General features: G+C 36.5%; 1 protein-coding gene across 1 annotated transcript in view; it reads left to right on the top strand.

The window, feature by feature from the left end:
* The first annotated feature begins 3339 nt into the window (after positions 1–3339).
* The window catches only part of LOC105499004 (G protein-coupled receptor 149), a 90604-nt gene continuing 78080 nt past the window's right edge, over positions 3340–15863 (top strand). Inside the window, exons 1-3 of the mRNA XM_011771391.2 lie at positions 3340–4896; positions 5847–6039; positions 12084–12532. Of these exons, the coding sequence (XP_011769693.2) occupies positions 3916–4896; positions 5847–6039; positions 12084–12532 (1623 nt within the window). The 5' untranslated portion in view covers positions 3340–3915. The remainder of the gene's footprint in view (positions 4897–5846; positions 6040–12083; positions 12533–15863) is intronic.

Below are 15863 nucleotides of genomic sequence, written 5' to 3'. Positions count from 1 at the left end.
ATGATTATCAACATCCATTGGAAGTGTTCCCAAGGATGGAGAACTAAAAGGGAGTTACTAGCAAATATGTATCTGTTGTGATTAAGAATACAGAACTAAACTACAATTTTAAAATCTGACTCCACCACTTAATAAATGTGTGACTTTGGACAAATCAATTAATCTCTCATGCCTCTGTTTTCTCACCTATGAAAGGGGAGCAATAATACATCTAACAATATTGGGATGAACTAGGATATTATCCAGTATCGGTCAACTTCCCAAATTCAGTGATTTACACAATAAATTTTACCTCTCATTCATGCAAAACTTGCTTTAGGTTCATACAGATCTCCAGAGCAAGCCTTAATCTCTCAGTTGGCTCGAGATTTCAGGCTGCTTGAATCTTATACTACCTTTATATAGACAGTTGCCTCCATGCTATCACTGAGAAGGAGAAATCAGGCAGACCCAAGCATTAGTTCTTGCTGGCTTCCACCTCTTATTAGATGACAATGATGATTATTGTAAAGTAGGCAGGAAATAAAATAGAGATAAGGTTAACTGAACTTAAAAATTATATCTTTTTTTTTTTTTTTTTTTTTGAGACGGAGTCTCGATCTGTCGCCCAGGCTGGAGTGCAGTGGCGCGATCTCGGCTCACTGCAAGCTCCGCCTCCCGGGCCGACGCCATTCTCCTGCCTCAGCCTCCCGAGTAGCTGGGACCACAGGCGCCCGCCTCCGCGCCCGGCTAATTTTTTGTATTTTTAGTAGAGACGGGGTTTCACCGTTTTAGCCAGGATGGTCTCGATCTCCTGACCTTGTGATCCACCCGCCTCAGCCTCCCAAAGTGCTGGGATTACAGACGTGAGCCACTGCGCCCGGCCAAAATTATATCATTTAATTTTAGAACAGGAAAGGTCTCTAAAAATAATCCAGTCAAACCCCTCACTGTGCTTTGAATGTGTCCCCCAAAGCTCATGTGTTGAAAAGTTAATACAAGTGCAAGAGTCTTGGAAAGTGGGGCCTAAAAAGAGACGATTCGATCACGAGGGTTCTGCTCTCATGAGTGAATTACTGCCATTACCTCAGAAGTGGGTTAGTTACAGAAGGTGGGCTTATTATAAAAGTGAGACCATGTGCAGAGGCTCACGCTTACAATCCCAACACCTTAGGAGGCTGAGGTGGGTGAATCACTTGAGGCCAGGAGTTTGACCCCAGCCTGGGCAACATAGTGAGGACCTTGCCTCTAAAAAATACAAAAACAAAAACAAAAACAAAAAACAAAAAACTGTGCGTGGTTGCTTAAACCTGTAGTTCCAACTACTTGGAAGGCTGAGGCAGGAGAATCACTTGAGCCCAGGAGTTGGATGATGGTGCCACTGCACACCAACCTGGGTGACAGAGCAAGACCCTGGATCTTTATTAAAAAAAAAAAAAAAGAAGTGAGTTCAGCCCCCTCTTTCTCTCTTTCTTTCTCTCATTCTCTCTTGCCCTTCTACCTTTTACCATGGGATGATGCAGCAAGAAGGCCCTTACAAGATGCTAGCACCTTGATATTGAATTTCCCAGCCTTCAGAACTATGAGAAATAGTTTTTTTCTTTATAAATTTCACAGTTTGTGGTGTTCTGTTTTGGCAACCCAAAACTGACTAAGACGACTCTTTATTTTACAGATGCAGAAACAGACACTCAGAGAAAGTACTAGAATTTTTGTCCTAGGTTACCTATCCTGCAATAGCAGAGTCTAAAGTTAAATTCAGATTTCTCTACTAGCTCTCTCCTGGCTGCAGTTCTACTACCAACCTTTGGAAGTGTGCTAAACATTCTTGTTTCTTCTGTAATATCCTAAAGAACAGTACAATATGGTGATTAAGTATCTCTTTTCCTAATTTATATTTAACGATTTAATGGAAAACCCAGAAATGATAGTAATAATAGAGGAAATGTTCTCAGACCTGAAATGGTACTACAGTAGCTATTATTAATTTCTATTCATTGCATATTAACAATCTGAGACTTACTGCCCAAACTAACTGAAAATGCAGGATTCAGTACCATATTGAAGAATAATATTTTTGCCATAGCAAGGAAGAATAAGGTTTGTGAGAAGAGGCAGAATGGCATGTCAAACTTTGAAGTCTTCAAAAATAAGATTTGTTTTTCATCATGCTTTCTGAAACAATGTTATTTTTAAATGAATGTATGCCCAACCTTTCTTACTCACACAGCCCTACACAGTCTATACTATCAGTAGGGAGAGCTAGAGTGCTGACCTAGCTGTTACATGTGGTTTTTGTTTCCATTTGCTGAGTGAGGGGGAAAATCAAACAATCAACATATCAAGATAAGTGAAATACCTGCTGTGTTTATTGAAGGGTGTGACTGGCAATGACTAATGCAATCATTTTCTACTTGAACAGATTCAGGTTCAAAATGATACTTCAGTTATTTCTAAAATGAAAAGAATGATTGCAGTTCTATTACTACTTCCAGTTATTAAATCATTGTCATATCAACTGTTTCCTTTCCCTTCCCCTGTTTCCATTTAGACCTCCAGCACTATGTGGGAGAATGCAACCATTTGGTCATGAGGCTGAGCTGAGAAGAATGCTACCCTACTGGGAAATGCTGGACCAGAAGTACTTCTGTTAGTTACTTCTTTGCTAAATCACTCATCTTGCAAAATTGACCATTCAGAGATACAAACTATTGCATGTCCCAAATACTCTGGTTAAAAATGTAGGGTGCTCTTCCTTTTAGGCCCTGTATAATATCATCGGACTTTATGGAAAGTTAGACATATCATTTATTCGAATGACAGCCTGCTTACTTGATGCCATTGACAGAAAATAAATAGCTATAAATAAATGTCTAAAGCTAGTGTGACTCTATCCAAAGATTCTGCATAATCCCATTTAGAGTAATGAGGACTATAACGATAATCTTAAGTACACTAATTTTTTAAAAGAAATCTCCTTCATCTTATTCTTATACATGGCATTGATTATATTCTTCCTCCACTGGATTAAGAAGCAGGAAGTCTAGATAAGAATAAAAGCAGTCCCTTAGTTACTGGAGTAGCTTAGACCTCTCACAGGTGATATTTGTAGTTCACATCAAGCCTGAGCAAGTATTTGGACTAGTTTTACATGTTGAAACCAAAGGGGAAGCTTAGCAAGGACATTGTTTCTTGCTTTGAAAGAGGCAGGCTAAGATATATGTGTATCATTTTGTTCACACACTGAACTCCCCTCCCTTTTTTTCCTGCTTCTCTCCTGCTTGGAGCTGACTCCTCCTTCCTGCAGCTCTGAGGATCACAGGCTGATTGAAGAACACAGCAGTTCAGATGGAATTCTGTGCACAAGCTCCCTCTGACTGGCTCACGCTCGCCCTCTCTCTCTCTCTCTCTTTCTTTCTCTCTACCTTCAAAGCTGAAACCTACCTGACAATCTCCTGCCTTTGAATCCAGCTCTGCAACCAAATGCATCATTTTACTGCTCTTAAAAGTGAACAGAGTTTGGTTATCTCAAGCTACAAGCTGCTTTGCTCCGTAAGAAGAACCCCAAAGGATCCAGACATCATTGGTTTTCAATGTACCTGAAGAGTTGGTTTTTTGTTGTTGTTGTTTTTTTTTCTTTATTCCCTGAAACTTGACGGTGGGAAGGAGTTTTCGCTTTGTTTTTAGTTGGAATGTTGAAAAGTTGTTTGCTCGGGTTTTTTTTTTTTTTATGCTTGAAATGGAACCTAATTTTTAAATATAGCTTGAGTCAGATCTAAAGGAGACATGCCTGACCATTTCCTGCAGGACTGACCGGGAGAACATCTAGAGGGGAACTTGGTAGGAGAAATGAAATCTGATTTGCAGCAGCCAGTCTTTCTTTTGAGAAAACTATCAGACTCATTGATAAGAGAAATTAAATATTGACCAAGGACAATGTCTTTATTTCTCAGTAACTTATCAACAAATGACTCTAGCCTGTGGAAAGAGAATCATAATTCTACGGACCTTTTAAATCCGCCAGGAACTCTGAATATCTATCTTTTTTGCTTGACATGTCTCCTGACTTTTGCAGCCTTGGTGGGCAGCATTTATTCACTAATTTCACTGCTGAAGATGCAGAACAGAACTGTTGTGTCCATGCTTGTGGCTTCCTGGTCTGTGGATGATCTCATGAGCGTCCTGTCGGTGACCATCTTCATGTTTTTGCAGTGGCCAAACGAGGTCCCCGGTTACTTCCAATTTCTATGCACCACATCTGCCTTATTGTATTTATGCCAGGGCCTCTCTAGCAACTTGAAGGCGACTCTCCTAGTCTCTTACAACTTTTACACGATGCACAGGGCTGTGGGGAGCCAGATAGCCTCCAGAAGATCGGGCCAGGTGCTTGGCGTGGCGCTGACCGTGTGGACAGCCAGTCTGCTGCTCTCGGCGCTCCCGCTGTGCGGCTGGGGCGCCTTCGTGCGCACGCCCTGGGGATGCCTGGTGGACTGCTCCAGTTCCTACGTGCTGCTCCTCTCCACCGTGTACGCTTTGGCCTTCGGACTCCTCGTGGGCCTCTCGGTCCCACTTACATACCGATTGCTGTGTTCTGAGGAGCCGCCGAGACTCCACGCCAACTACCAGGAAATTTCCCGTGGAGCTTCAACTCCTGGAACCCCTCCTACTGCGGGGAGAGTGGTTTCCCTGTCCCCAGAGGATGCTCCCGGCCCGAGTCTGCGGCGCTCTAGGGGATGCTCCCCGAGCTCAGACACCGTGTTTGGACCGGGTGCGCCCGCTGCCGCTGGGGCTGGAGCCTGCAGGAGTGAGAAACGGGGGACTCTCTACGGCACCAGGAGCTTCATCGTGAGCGTAGCGCAGAAGCGCTTCGCTTTGATCCTAGCACTTACAAAAGTCGTCCTTTGGCTGCCCATGATGGTAAAAGTGCAGTTGCTCACAAGGCGCGAGTGTGGGTGCCAGACAGTGTAAATGAGTGTCGGGACCGGTGTTGCTGGTTTGGGGAGTCACCAAGAGACACACAGTGAAGTCCACTTGCAAGTGTCTCTCGCTGGGTTTTAGAGATGCACTTAGATAGAGGAAGGCAGTCCGGGATAGGGCTAGTTGGCCGCAAAACCTTTGCTACTAAATGCTTCTCCTTTCAAAAGTCAGGGGCGTGGAGATCGCTTTCCGTCGCGAGCGACTTAGTTTTCCATATTGGTGGTGGCCAAGGATATTGTCTTACACAGCAAAACCTGAGAGTATTCAAAAAAGGAGAAAGGGAATTAAAAGGTTTTTTCCCTTCAACCTTCTGTCATCCCTTTCTCGCCGTTCCATTCCCGCCTAGTAAGGACGACGCCCATCCTCAGCAGGGAGGCATAGAGGGGAGGAGAGATCAGTTGTGGAGGGAGAAGACAGGGGACAAAACAGGCTTTTGTTCCTCCTTCTAGGAGGAAGCCGATTAAAAGGTGGCAGAGTGGCGCCCCGCTGTGACGAGCGCGCATGGGCGGAGGTGAGGGTCTAGGGAGGCGACAAAGACCGTTCGGAGAACCAGATGCAGGTTTCCCGAACGCCTGTTTCCCAGCTAGCGTCCTCCACGTTGTAGACTGTGCCTTACTGGTGGAGTCTTAAATAGGCAGCGGGCGCAGACACGGCACTCAAAAGCAGAAACTCCTCCCAATCCTGTGCTGTCTGGCGTAGCGGGGTGCGTCCCGCCGTTCCCAACAGCCCACCACCAAGGACAGGGCGCCAGCTGCGTAGCAGAGCTCCCCTCTCGCTGTCAATCAGGAGAAGGAACTGGAAAGGGAACTGAGGCAGCGTGCGTGGAGAAAAGGCTTGGGAAGTACAAAGTATAATTTTAGGTTAGATCTGAAGTTCTCTTGCCCTTGCAGCTGCACATGGTGGTCCAGAACGTCGTGGGGTTTCAGAGCCTTCCCTTGGAGACATTCAGCTTTCTACTTACCCTGCTGGCCACCACTGTAACCCCAGTGTTTGTCTTGTCCAAACGCTGGACCCACTTGCCCTGTGGCTGCATCATCAACTGCAGGCAGAACGCATACGCAGTGGCATCCGATGGGAAAAAAAGTAAGTCCTCAACACCGCGGTGATTGGCAGCAATACTCGTTCAGTGACTTTCAGAAAAGTAGTCTACTAACAAAGCTGCCTCAGTAGGGAATGGAGAGTCCAAGGATAAATGTAAGTGGTAAATAGTGAGAGGAAATTATGAAACAATCACTACCACAGTTTGGGGGTAGATTTTAAATGAGGCTGGTTTTGAAAAACCCCATGAAGTGCTGTGGCACTGAATAATTATTTTAAGTAGGAAAAAAAAAAAAAAAAAGGAAAGACTAGAATTCATTTAACACATCATGTCAACAAAGGCACTTAGATGATGTATTCACCGTAGTTGTTAGTCCAGAATAGAAAACAAACTCCTCTCCCAAGTCTAGAATGAGATGCAGCATTGCCGTAACAAGCTTGAATTCGAAAAAGGATAATTAACCCTCTGAAAGGAGTTGAAAACTCATTACACTATAACCCATTATTATGCAATCGAACAGTAAAGAAAGACATTTTTGTTGTTTTACTGCTTGTATTCTTCCAGGGTTTTGGAAAGTTTTCAGAGTAAGGAATCAGTGTGCTTGAAAACAGTTCCAAAACAAATTGCAAGTGTAGGCCTTTCTCTCTCTCTCTCTCTCTCTCTCTCTGTCTCACATAGGCACACACACACGCGTGCGCGCGGGTGCCCTGGGCCAAACACAAAAACAAACAAAACCCTCAGTTTAAAAAAAAAAAGACACAAGTGACAGTTTGTTACTGTGTGTTCATGTATGAATCTAGCCAAGTTATTTACTTAAAGAAGATTCTGTGTTCTGAAGAGTACACCTAGAATAAGAGTGGAAAGTAGGGTCCATTCCAGAACTCCGTACAGTGTAATTGTTCCCATATTCTAAGACAGGAAAAGTGTTGAGGAGTGAGCTGTATATTTTGACTCTGCCAGGAAGAAAAAGGATATTATTGTATTTTTTCCAGACAGAATATAGGATGTTTTATCACTCAATAAATCTGAGAATGCATTAGTGTATGCTGCATTAACTGTCCTGTTAATTGTCCTTTGCTCAGATCATGCAAGTATATTATTATTTAACAGAGATGAAGGATAAATAAAAACAGTCCATCTCAGGCTATTTTAGGGTTGCAAAATCTAGAGAATAGGATGTTTTATCACTTAATTAATCTGAGAATGCATTAGTGTATGCTGCATTAACTGTCCTATTAATTGTCCTTTGCTCAGATCATGCAAGTATATTATTATTTAACAGAGATGAAGGATAAATAAAAACAGTCCATCTCAGGCTTAGGGTTGCAAAATCTAGAGAATATCAAAGTATACTCTGCAATCCATTAAACAACAAAGTTATTTGATGTAATTAGCCATGAACTGGCCATTTTTCTTATGTCATAATGATGGCATTTAAAATTTAGAATGTCTAGATATTTTTCAAATGACCAGAAAATTTTTTATTGTTAAGAATGTCATTAAGTTTTATTAGTAGTAGATGACAGATGCATTTGTCTTTAAAATAACCTTAGAACTTATAATAATGATGTGTCTCTAAAGATTAATATCCAGAGCAACAGTGACAGGGAAAATTAATAATAAACCCTTATGGGCCACTTATAAAGACATGTAACATAAAGGAAACAATTCACAAGCCTCAAAACTCTAACATTCTAATAAATCTTAGCATTTTGCCACTAAACTAGTAAACCAGCCCAGTTTTGCGACATCTAAAATTGTGAGAGGGATGAGTCTAGTGTCAGTGAAAATGAAAAGTCTTAGTGAATTGGTTGAAGGCAGTCATTTTTAAGAAGTGGGGACCATCCATCTCAGAGCTGAAAACAAAGCAGACAACAGACTTATTCTTGTAAATGACCTATGAAATATTCTACTTTCTGTACTGCACAGACAGAAGAGTCTTATGGCAGGCTAGCAGAATCAACAGTCACACTCATATCACAGGTTTGAAATTAAAAATATGTCTTTTGAGATCAAAATAATATTTTTTTCTAAAATTACCATTGCTTTTATTTGTGTTTATTTTAAAATTCCAAAGAAGGACTTATATGAAGGCTTATAAAAAAAGAAGCATGGCTTCACAAATAAAACATTGTGATAAACTTTAAGATACTTATACTTCAAACGACTCCATTCCCCCCATGATCCAGGCTGTGATATCAGAACTTTCTGATAATAACAGTGATATGTTTCTACTGTCTGAGAAGCCACCATCAATTTTGCTATTGCTAGTATAACACAACAAAATTTTAAAACCCCAAACATAGCACATGCTTAGGTGGACCAGGTGGTTGATCAGCTAGAGTATCTTAATTCTTCGATGATTCGAGTTTTATGTTTAAACTTTTTGTCCGTAACAAACTAAGATTCCCTCTCTTTATATCCTTTATCAGTCAGCGAACTTCAGAAGCAAGGGAGATAAAATATATTTTTTTCTAACATATTTATCATAGGTTAATTTTGAAGATGTAAATATAATTATAAATCTCAACTTCACTAAATGGGAACTGAGAGATGTGCAACCAGAAAATGAATGTGAGCAGTGGAAAAATAATTTGCAGAAATAATAATCTTCTCCTGTTTCCAACAAGAATCCGTACTACTAGTGTCTCAAAGTGTTTTTTTTTTTTTTCAAATGATTTTAACATAGAGGTCTCAGGCAGTAGACATATTGGTTGGATATAGCTATCAGACCCATTTTGTTTGCCTGACATGATGTTTTTTAAACAGTTAAATGTCAAATACATTATATAAAAAATAGATTTTTGATCTTTATTTTTTTTGACAAAATGATAGTATCTGGTAAGTGATATTACTCTGAAGAATGATTTTTTTTTACAAGTTGACGTAATTACTCACATCTAAAATTGTAATTGGCAAGATGTGATTAAAAGCAGAAGACTAGAGCTAATTCATGTTTTATCGAGGATTTTGGAAGAATAAAGATTTTGCTTTTAAGAACAAAAAATTATATTTATTTTTAAGATGTTTAGTATAAATTTCAAAGGATTCTGGACAATATTCTGATGGCTTTTAAGTTTCTTGAAAATTATTAATCAATGAAAGATATCTGACTTTCACAGACAGAAATACAAAATACAAAAAATACAAAAAAAAATACAAAACACAAAATACACAAAATACAAAAAAAGTTTTTAAAAAATCTCAACTATGTAATTTTTTAGTGATATAAAACTGTAGCACTGTCAAGGCCTTCCTCCTATAAACAAATCAATATTATAAAGATATCACTTTTTCAAAATCATATTTTATTCAGCTAGCATCATCGAGTCAAGGCTAACCTAACAAACCTTTCCTATCACATCAAGCATGATTCCTACAGGTTGCTCCATTTCATTCATTCATTCACTCACTCAATAAATACATATTTATTAGGGAAAACATCACTATGTGTCTAGCACTGTGCCGCATGTTCAATAAGGAACAGAAATTCCCAACCCATGACCCATTCGCTGAATTTGGTTCAAAGAGCTGGTTTTTAACCAATGTTTATAGTTACTTATAACTAATTTTAATTATGGACCGAAATTTTAAGATCAGGATATTTTATATCAAGTCTATGAACCTGGTTTGTCTGAAAAATTAGGATTCTTGACAACCCAACCCCTAATCTCCCCACAAATTGCTGGAGCTGAGAATCCTGCTTTAGGTGGAGAAAGAGCTTTCCCATTTGTCTTTGTTAATAATTAATGTTAGCTAACTGGCCCCATAGACACTTTTTATTTTCTGCTTTTGGTTCATTTAAAAAAAAATACCCAGTCTTTATCCTCAAAGAACTTAGAAATGATTAGTTTTGACTCTGATTCTCACATTTTCTTCAACATAATTTTGATTATTAACTATATTAATGTATTTTTATAGGGATTCACCCCCTTACAACCAGCCTCTCATCTTACATTGTCAACTTTGTGATATTGTTATAACCTATTATCTCAACTTAAGTATCTCAGGTACATTAGTTACTTCAGGCAGAATTTGCCATTTAAGTGATAAGTCACTAACAAGAAATGTTTCATTGATTATACTGCACAATTACTGTATTTCCTCTGACACAGCACATTGTGTAACTCTGCTTCCATTAACATAATTCTTTCATGGGTATGATTAGCAATAAAGCAATTTCAAATAAAGGCAAATAACTCCAATTCTGAAAACAGCTAGCTTTAAATTCAGATCATTTTACCTGTAAGTAATCTTCAGTAGCTTTTGTCTGTCATCCCCAGTTTTCTCCAGCGTAAAATAGAATCAGTAAGTTTTTTACTAAGTAGGATTGTTGGTGTATTAAATGAGATATTCGATGTGCAAAACGACCTCAGAATGTTCTATCACATCATGGTCTCTTGATGATCCTCCTTTCTTTTCATAACCTACCTCACACAGCCCTTTGTCCCTTGTGATATGGAGGTGAAGTCCGCATTAACACATTCTGCACACTCCTTCACAAACATTACTCATTTTTGCTTTATATATTTGAGATTACAATGTGCAACTCATAAAATTATAGTCATAGACATCAATTTTATCATTTTATATCACAAAATTGGGATTTTATGATAGCATTTGTTTTCTTAATGGCCTTGAATTGACAATTTGTCATTTTATATCTTTTTTGGAGAAAAATAGAAACCCATCAATAATTTAAACATCCTTTTAGTTCCTTCACCTTTCACATTCTTAAAGCAAGTTAAACAGCATAACTTGATTTTACTTGACTACATTACTAGAAGAGGTCAATAAAAATATAAATGAGACAGTATATAAAATATGAACATCTATTTCTACTTTTATTTTTTCTTTGAATCAAAATTTTTCTTGCTTGTATTCTGGCTCAAACAACAATGAATGATACAGATAAATTCTATTTTTCAGTCAACAGAATTGGTTTACAAATCTTAGATTCTGAGAAACATCTCAGTAATAGAATCAGCATATGAATGACACTAGGGTATGTTGCAAAATGAATCAAATTTTACTTATTTTTGTAGAAAGTTTAAATCTTTTCATACATTTTTTTCTACCAAAGACAGCTAAATGTCTCACTATAAAACACAGAGCTATCAAAGTAGAAAATTTGTTTGACACAAACCATGTTTTGACAGATGAAAGCAAAAACATTAAATTATATCTTGTCTACCACCTTAATATAACTTGATTCTTAATATATAAAACTTACCTAGCATTTAATGACATTCAAAATAAAAATTGTATCACTTTCTGTTACTTTCTTGCTTTTAATTCTAAGACTTTGCATCACTCCACCAACTAATAGTACTATAATTAGTATATCATCATATTTCACCTGATTTAAATCATAAAAATTTTATGCATTCCTGCTAAACTCTTAGAATAATCAGCTTTATAGACATTATAAAGTGCTTCAATTTGCAAAAAATATTAATCCATCTAATTTTTTACTGTTCATTTCACATTTACTTGTATCAGAAATGTACATGTTTTTTTTTTTAATTTAGAAGCTATTTAGCAGCATGGTCTAATTTTAAATGTATGCATTTATAGACATACAAATGACAAAAATTATACACCAAAATATTTAAAGAAGTTATATTTATTGGTGGTATTCTTAGCTGAATAACTCATGTAATATTAAGACTACTTAATTAATTTCTAGCAAAATAAAATTTATAAATAATATATCTTATCCCAAAATATAAGGAAATGTGCAAAATAATTGGTTAGACTAAGATAAGCTAAAACAATGTATTTGAGAATTTCCTAATGTATGGCTAAGTTTTTGTTATATAAGGCTTCTTTAGTGACCAAAAGAGTTTTTAAGATTGTATGTATTTCAAGACCCTCACTGTGTAAATGAGAAAAATTAGGCACAGGGTAATAAGATAATTTTGTGAGGCATAATTTCTTTGCATAATTAACAAAAAGTAAATGAAGATAATTTTAAAACTTATAATAATCAAGTTGAATGCACTTTCTATTTTTATTTGCTATATATAGCCAATGTGGTTTATATCTACCTTACTAGCCATAAACTGTTGTTTTTATTTTTACTCAGTCAAGAGAAAAGGCTTTGAATTCAATCTATCATTCAAAAAAAGTTATGGAATTTATAAAATAGCACATGAAGATTACTATGATGATGATGAAAATTCCATATTCTATCACAACCTGATGAACTATGAGTGTGAAACTACAAAAGACCCTCAGAGAGACAACCGTAACGTCTTCAATGCTATAAAAGTAGAGATCAGCACCACGCCCTCTCTGGACAGCTCCACACATGGCGGCATCAATAAATGCACAAATACTGATATTACAGAAGCTAAACAGGATTCCAACAACAAAAAGGGTGCGTTTTTTGACAAAACAGGAGGGGATATTCACTATGAAGAAACTACCTTTTCTGAAGGGCCAGAAAGAAGACTGTCTCATGAAGAGAGTCAGAAACCAGATATTTCAGACTGGGAGTGGTGTAGGAGTAAATCAGAAAGAACCCCGCGTCAGGTACAGTAAAGATTGTTCTTGCTGTTAAATTAAAGGTGATACTAAATGTGATAGTCATGAAAAACATTATCAGTTGTTTATTTTATTCAATCTAGTCCAACATTAACTTCACTTGCCTCAATTAATTTCCATGATATTTAATTTTATTTCAAGGTGTCTTTTGAAGGACTTTTTAATTCTTTTAATCGGTTTAAAATCTACACATTTTATAACAGGAAGAGTTAAACAGGCTCTAGGGCATTCTTTTTTAACCTCAAGTAACCTGCATAAATTCAGATTAGATTATCAGAACTCACGGTTCAAATTAATTTAGTTTGTAGATTTTATTTTTCCCTCCTCCATTCCAAAGGTATCTCTTAAGTCTCCAAGGGAAGTTTTTTTTTTCCATGTAAAAGCAAATAGTTATACAACTTGCAGTGAGAAGTGCTGTTCTGTTGAAAGTATATTAGGCAGCTTGCCTATCAGTCTTACTAGAACTAATCCCTCCAGTACCCAGCAGAAAAAAAATTAATCCAGAGTACATTCAGGTGAGCATTTGCAAGCCCTTATGAATGTTCCATCTCCTTAAATATGGAAGAATGGTTTTCTAGTATTTTATAAAGCTAAAAGAATTTGCATTTGAATTTCTCGTCCTTTCCTAGATTTCAGCCTTCCGAAAATGGTGAGGGATCCTTCTTATTTATTGAAATGGCAGTGTGACATTGATATGAGATTTTTTTCTTTCTCCAAGCTTTCATATGTGATAATTAAGTTGCCCTTGCTTTCCACACTATTGATTTCCTAGGAAAAAGGGGTCTTTTTTCTACATGAGTTAATGGAAATCAGAATCTACATGCACCTAATCTCTGGAATCAAAAGCATTATTTTAGAAATACACTGATAGGAATAATGTATTCATTGATCAAAAGTATGATCATATAACACAAACTATAAATATGAGCAGAATAATTTGAGATTTTCTTTATTCTCATTAAGTAAAACTACTAGTCTCCTGATATCATTGTTTTTAAAGTGAGTTGAATAGTAAAAGAAGGTGTATGAAATATATTATAAAAAGAGATAATTGTGCATATTGTTTAGAGATTAGAAATCAAAGGAAAATATCACTAAATATTTGTCATAAATTAAATAATACAGTAAAAGGTGGAGGCCAAAGAACACAACGCACCATATGTTTAGAAAAAATGTTTTTTCCCAACTAAGAGGGGAATTCCGACACTTTCATCATCAATTTGCTCCTGAATAATCTAAACCTCTTAGTCTTGCACTTAGAAATTGTTTTAAGTTATGTTCATAATGAAGCGAGTGTGTGTGTGTGTGTCCATCCCAATAACTTGTAACTACCTTCCGTGCTAGTCACCTATATCATCCGCGTGATTAACCCTTACGGATTACAGCTATCTTGAATCTTACTCGTATTTTTGTTACATTCTTTTATCACAAATGTATGTACTTCTAACATAATACATTGTTTAGCTTTGCTAAGTTTGAGCCTTCTAAAGATGGTATCATGCTGTATATAGTCTTCTGGGGCCTGCTTTTGTTCACTTAACATTGCTGAGTAGCTCAATTTTCTTATTTATTTCATCAAAACAGTTGGAATTATTATCTAAAATACCACAACTAAATGCCTTCATTTAAAAGCCTTGGTTATAGTTTGGAAAGTGGAGTCAAATAACTATAACTAGAACATGAATAACTGTAACTAGAATGTGAAAAAATCAGACACTGTTTGCACATAAGAATGATGAAGAACAACTTACCCATAATCTTCTTTAAATCAAAAATTAAAATGATTTATGTAAAATATAAAACTTTGATCAATCCAGATATCTTTCAGCTATAAATATTGGCTTGTTAAATGTAGATATTTAAGCAACTGTAATGATCAAGTCTTTCAGGAAACTTCTCTGAAATGGTCACCATGAAAAAAATGATTAGAGGTAAGATGGATAATACAATATTCTGGAAAGGTAAAACTTTTTATTTCTAGGAACTAATTAAAATTAAATAAAATGCTATCATAAATTTTAAAACAACAGGAAGAAATCCTAAACCACAGATTGACATTTTTTGTATAACCTTCCCTTAGTAAAAGTACCTGTGGTCTTTAAGGTTAGCCTCAAATACAAATACAGAATTTTAAATTAAAAAAGTGTTACAAAATTATATGAAACATTTTAAAGCACAAAGTTAAAAATGTTCACATTGTAATTTAAAGTGTTAGCAAAAAACACATTTAGGACTGAAAATCTTATGAGAACTTTTCCTAAGACCACAGCTTTTAATTCTTACCCTTTTCTTCAGCAGCAAATATTACATGGAAGTGAATGATGACTTAGAAAGGACTTTCATTTTTATCTTTTTCTTCCCAGTGCCGTTTGTTGCTCTCAGCTATGTTAACATATGTATCTTATATAGTGATGCATTAAACTGTGTGGTAGACACTGCAGTTACTCTATAAAAACTCCACTTCTTTTGATTGTTTTATGGTTGTACTTTCAAACATTTAGGCTCAATTTATCAATTTGTGTCTAATGGTACTACATTTAATAGTATGTGTTCTTGGGATTTTTTAAAAAGCAGATTTGATTTTAAACATATTTAGTGAGCTCTCCTTTATTTGCACAATAGACTTTGTTTAATGTTTTATTAAAGTTTATGTTAACAATTCTCAGTATATTTTCTTGGAAGTCCTGGTAGGAGTTAGACTATCATCACATCAAGGTTAAGGTGTAGAAATGATGGTAATAGAATGGCTTCAGTAGATTTAAATGTGATCCAATAAAATTTACAAGAATTGAAGGTATTCATAAGACTGAAATTCAATTTTAACCTGGTCACATAATTGCTTCTTTTTTAACACCTAATAAGTAGAAATCTAAGCAGTTTACCATTTTGAAAGTTCAGAAGGAATAGTCAGAAGTGTCAGAGATTTTTAGTTAGAAAGTCTTAATGCGATAGCCACTGGTATGACTCTTTCTGAAATGAAATGATAATTTTCTAGAACCCCAAATTTTGTCATCTATGAATAAAGAAAATTAGACTTATAAAATAATTGACTGGCCTGTGGGTGATCACTCTATTTTCTCTTTTAATACTAAGTTCATAAAGTTACCCTGGATTCCATTTTCTTTCCTTTTAATGTTCAGTTTTAGAGTTCCAGAAACTCACTCATTTATTTTTGTGAATCAAAAACATAGATATCCTGAAACTTTTAATCTATTTACAATCCTATCATTATAGGACTTGTAAGGCACAAGGTCCTCCATTTTGCCAGTAGGATGTTTTAAAAACAGATTCTGAAACATTCCCTCTCAAGTCGCCTGAG

Source organism: Macaca nemestrina, chromosome 2 (assembly GCF_043159975.1).
Source record: "Macaca nemestrina isolate mMacNem1 chromosome 2, mMacNem.hap1, whole genome shotgun sequence".
Classification (NCBI taxonomy): Eukaryota; Metazoa; Chordata; class Mammalia; order Primates; family Cercopithecidae; genus Macaca; species Macaca nemestrina.
Note: the sequence above shows the minus strand (reverse complement) of the source record. Positions and strands in the feature narration are given on the sequence as shown.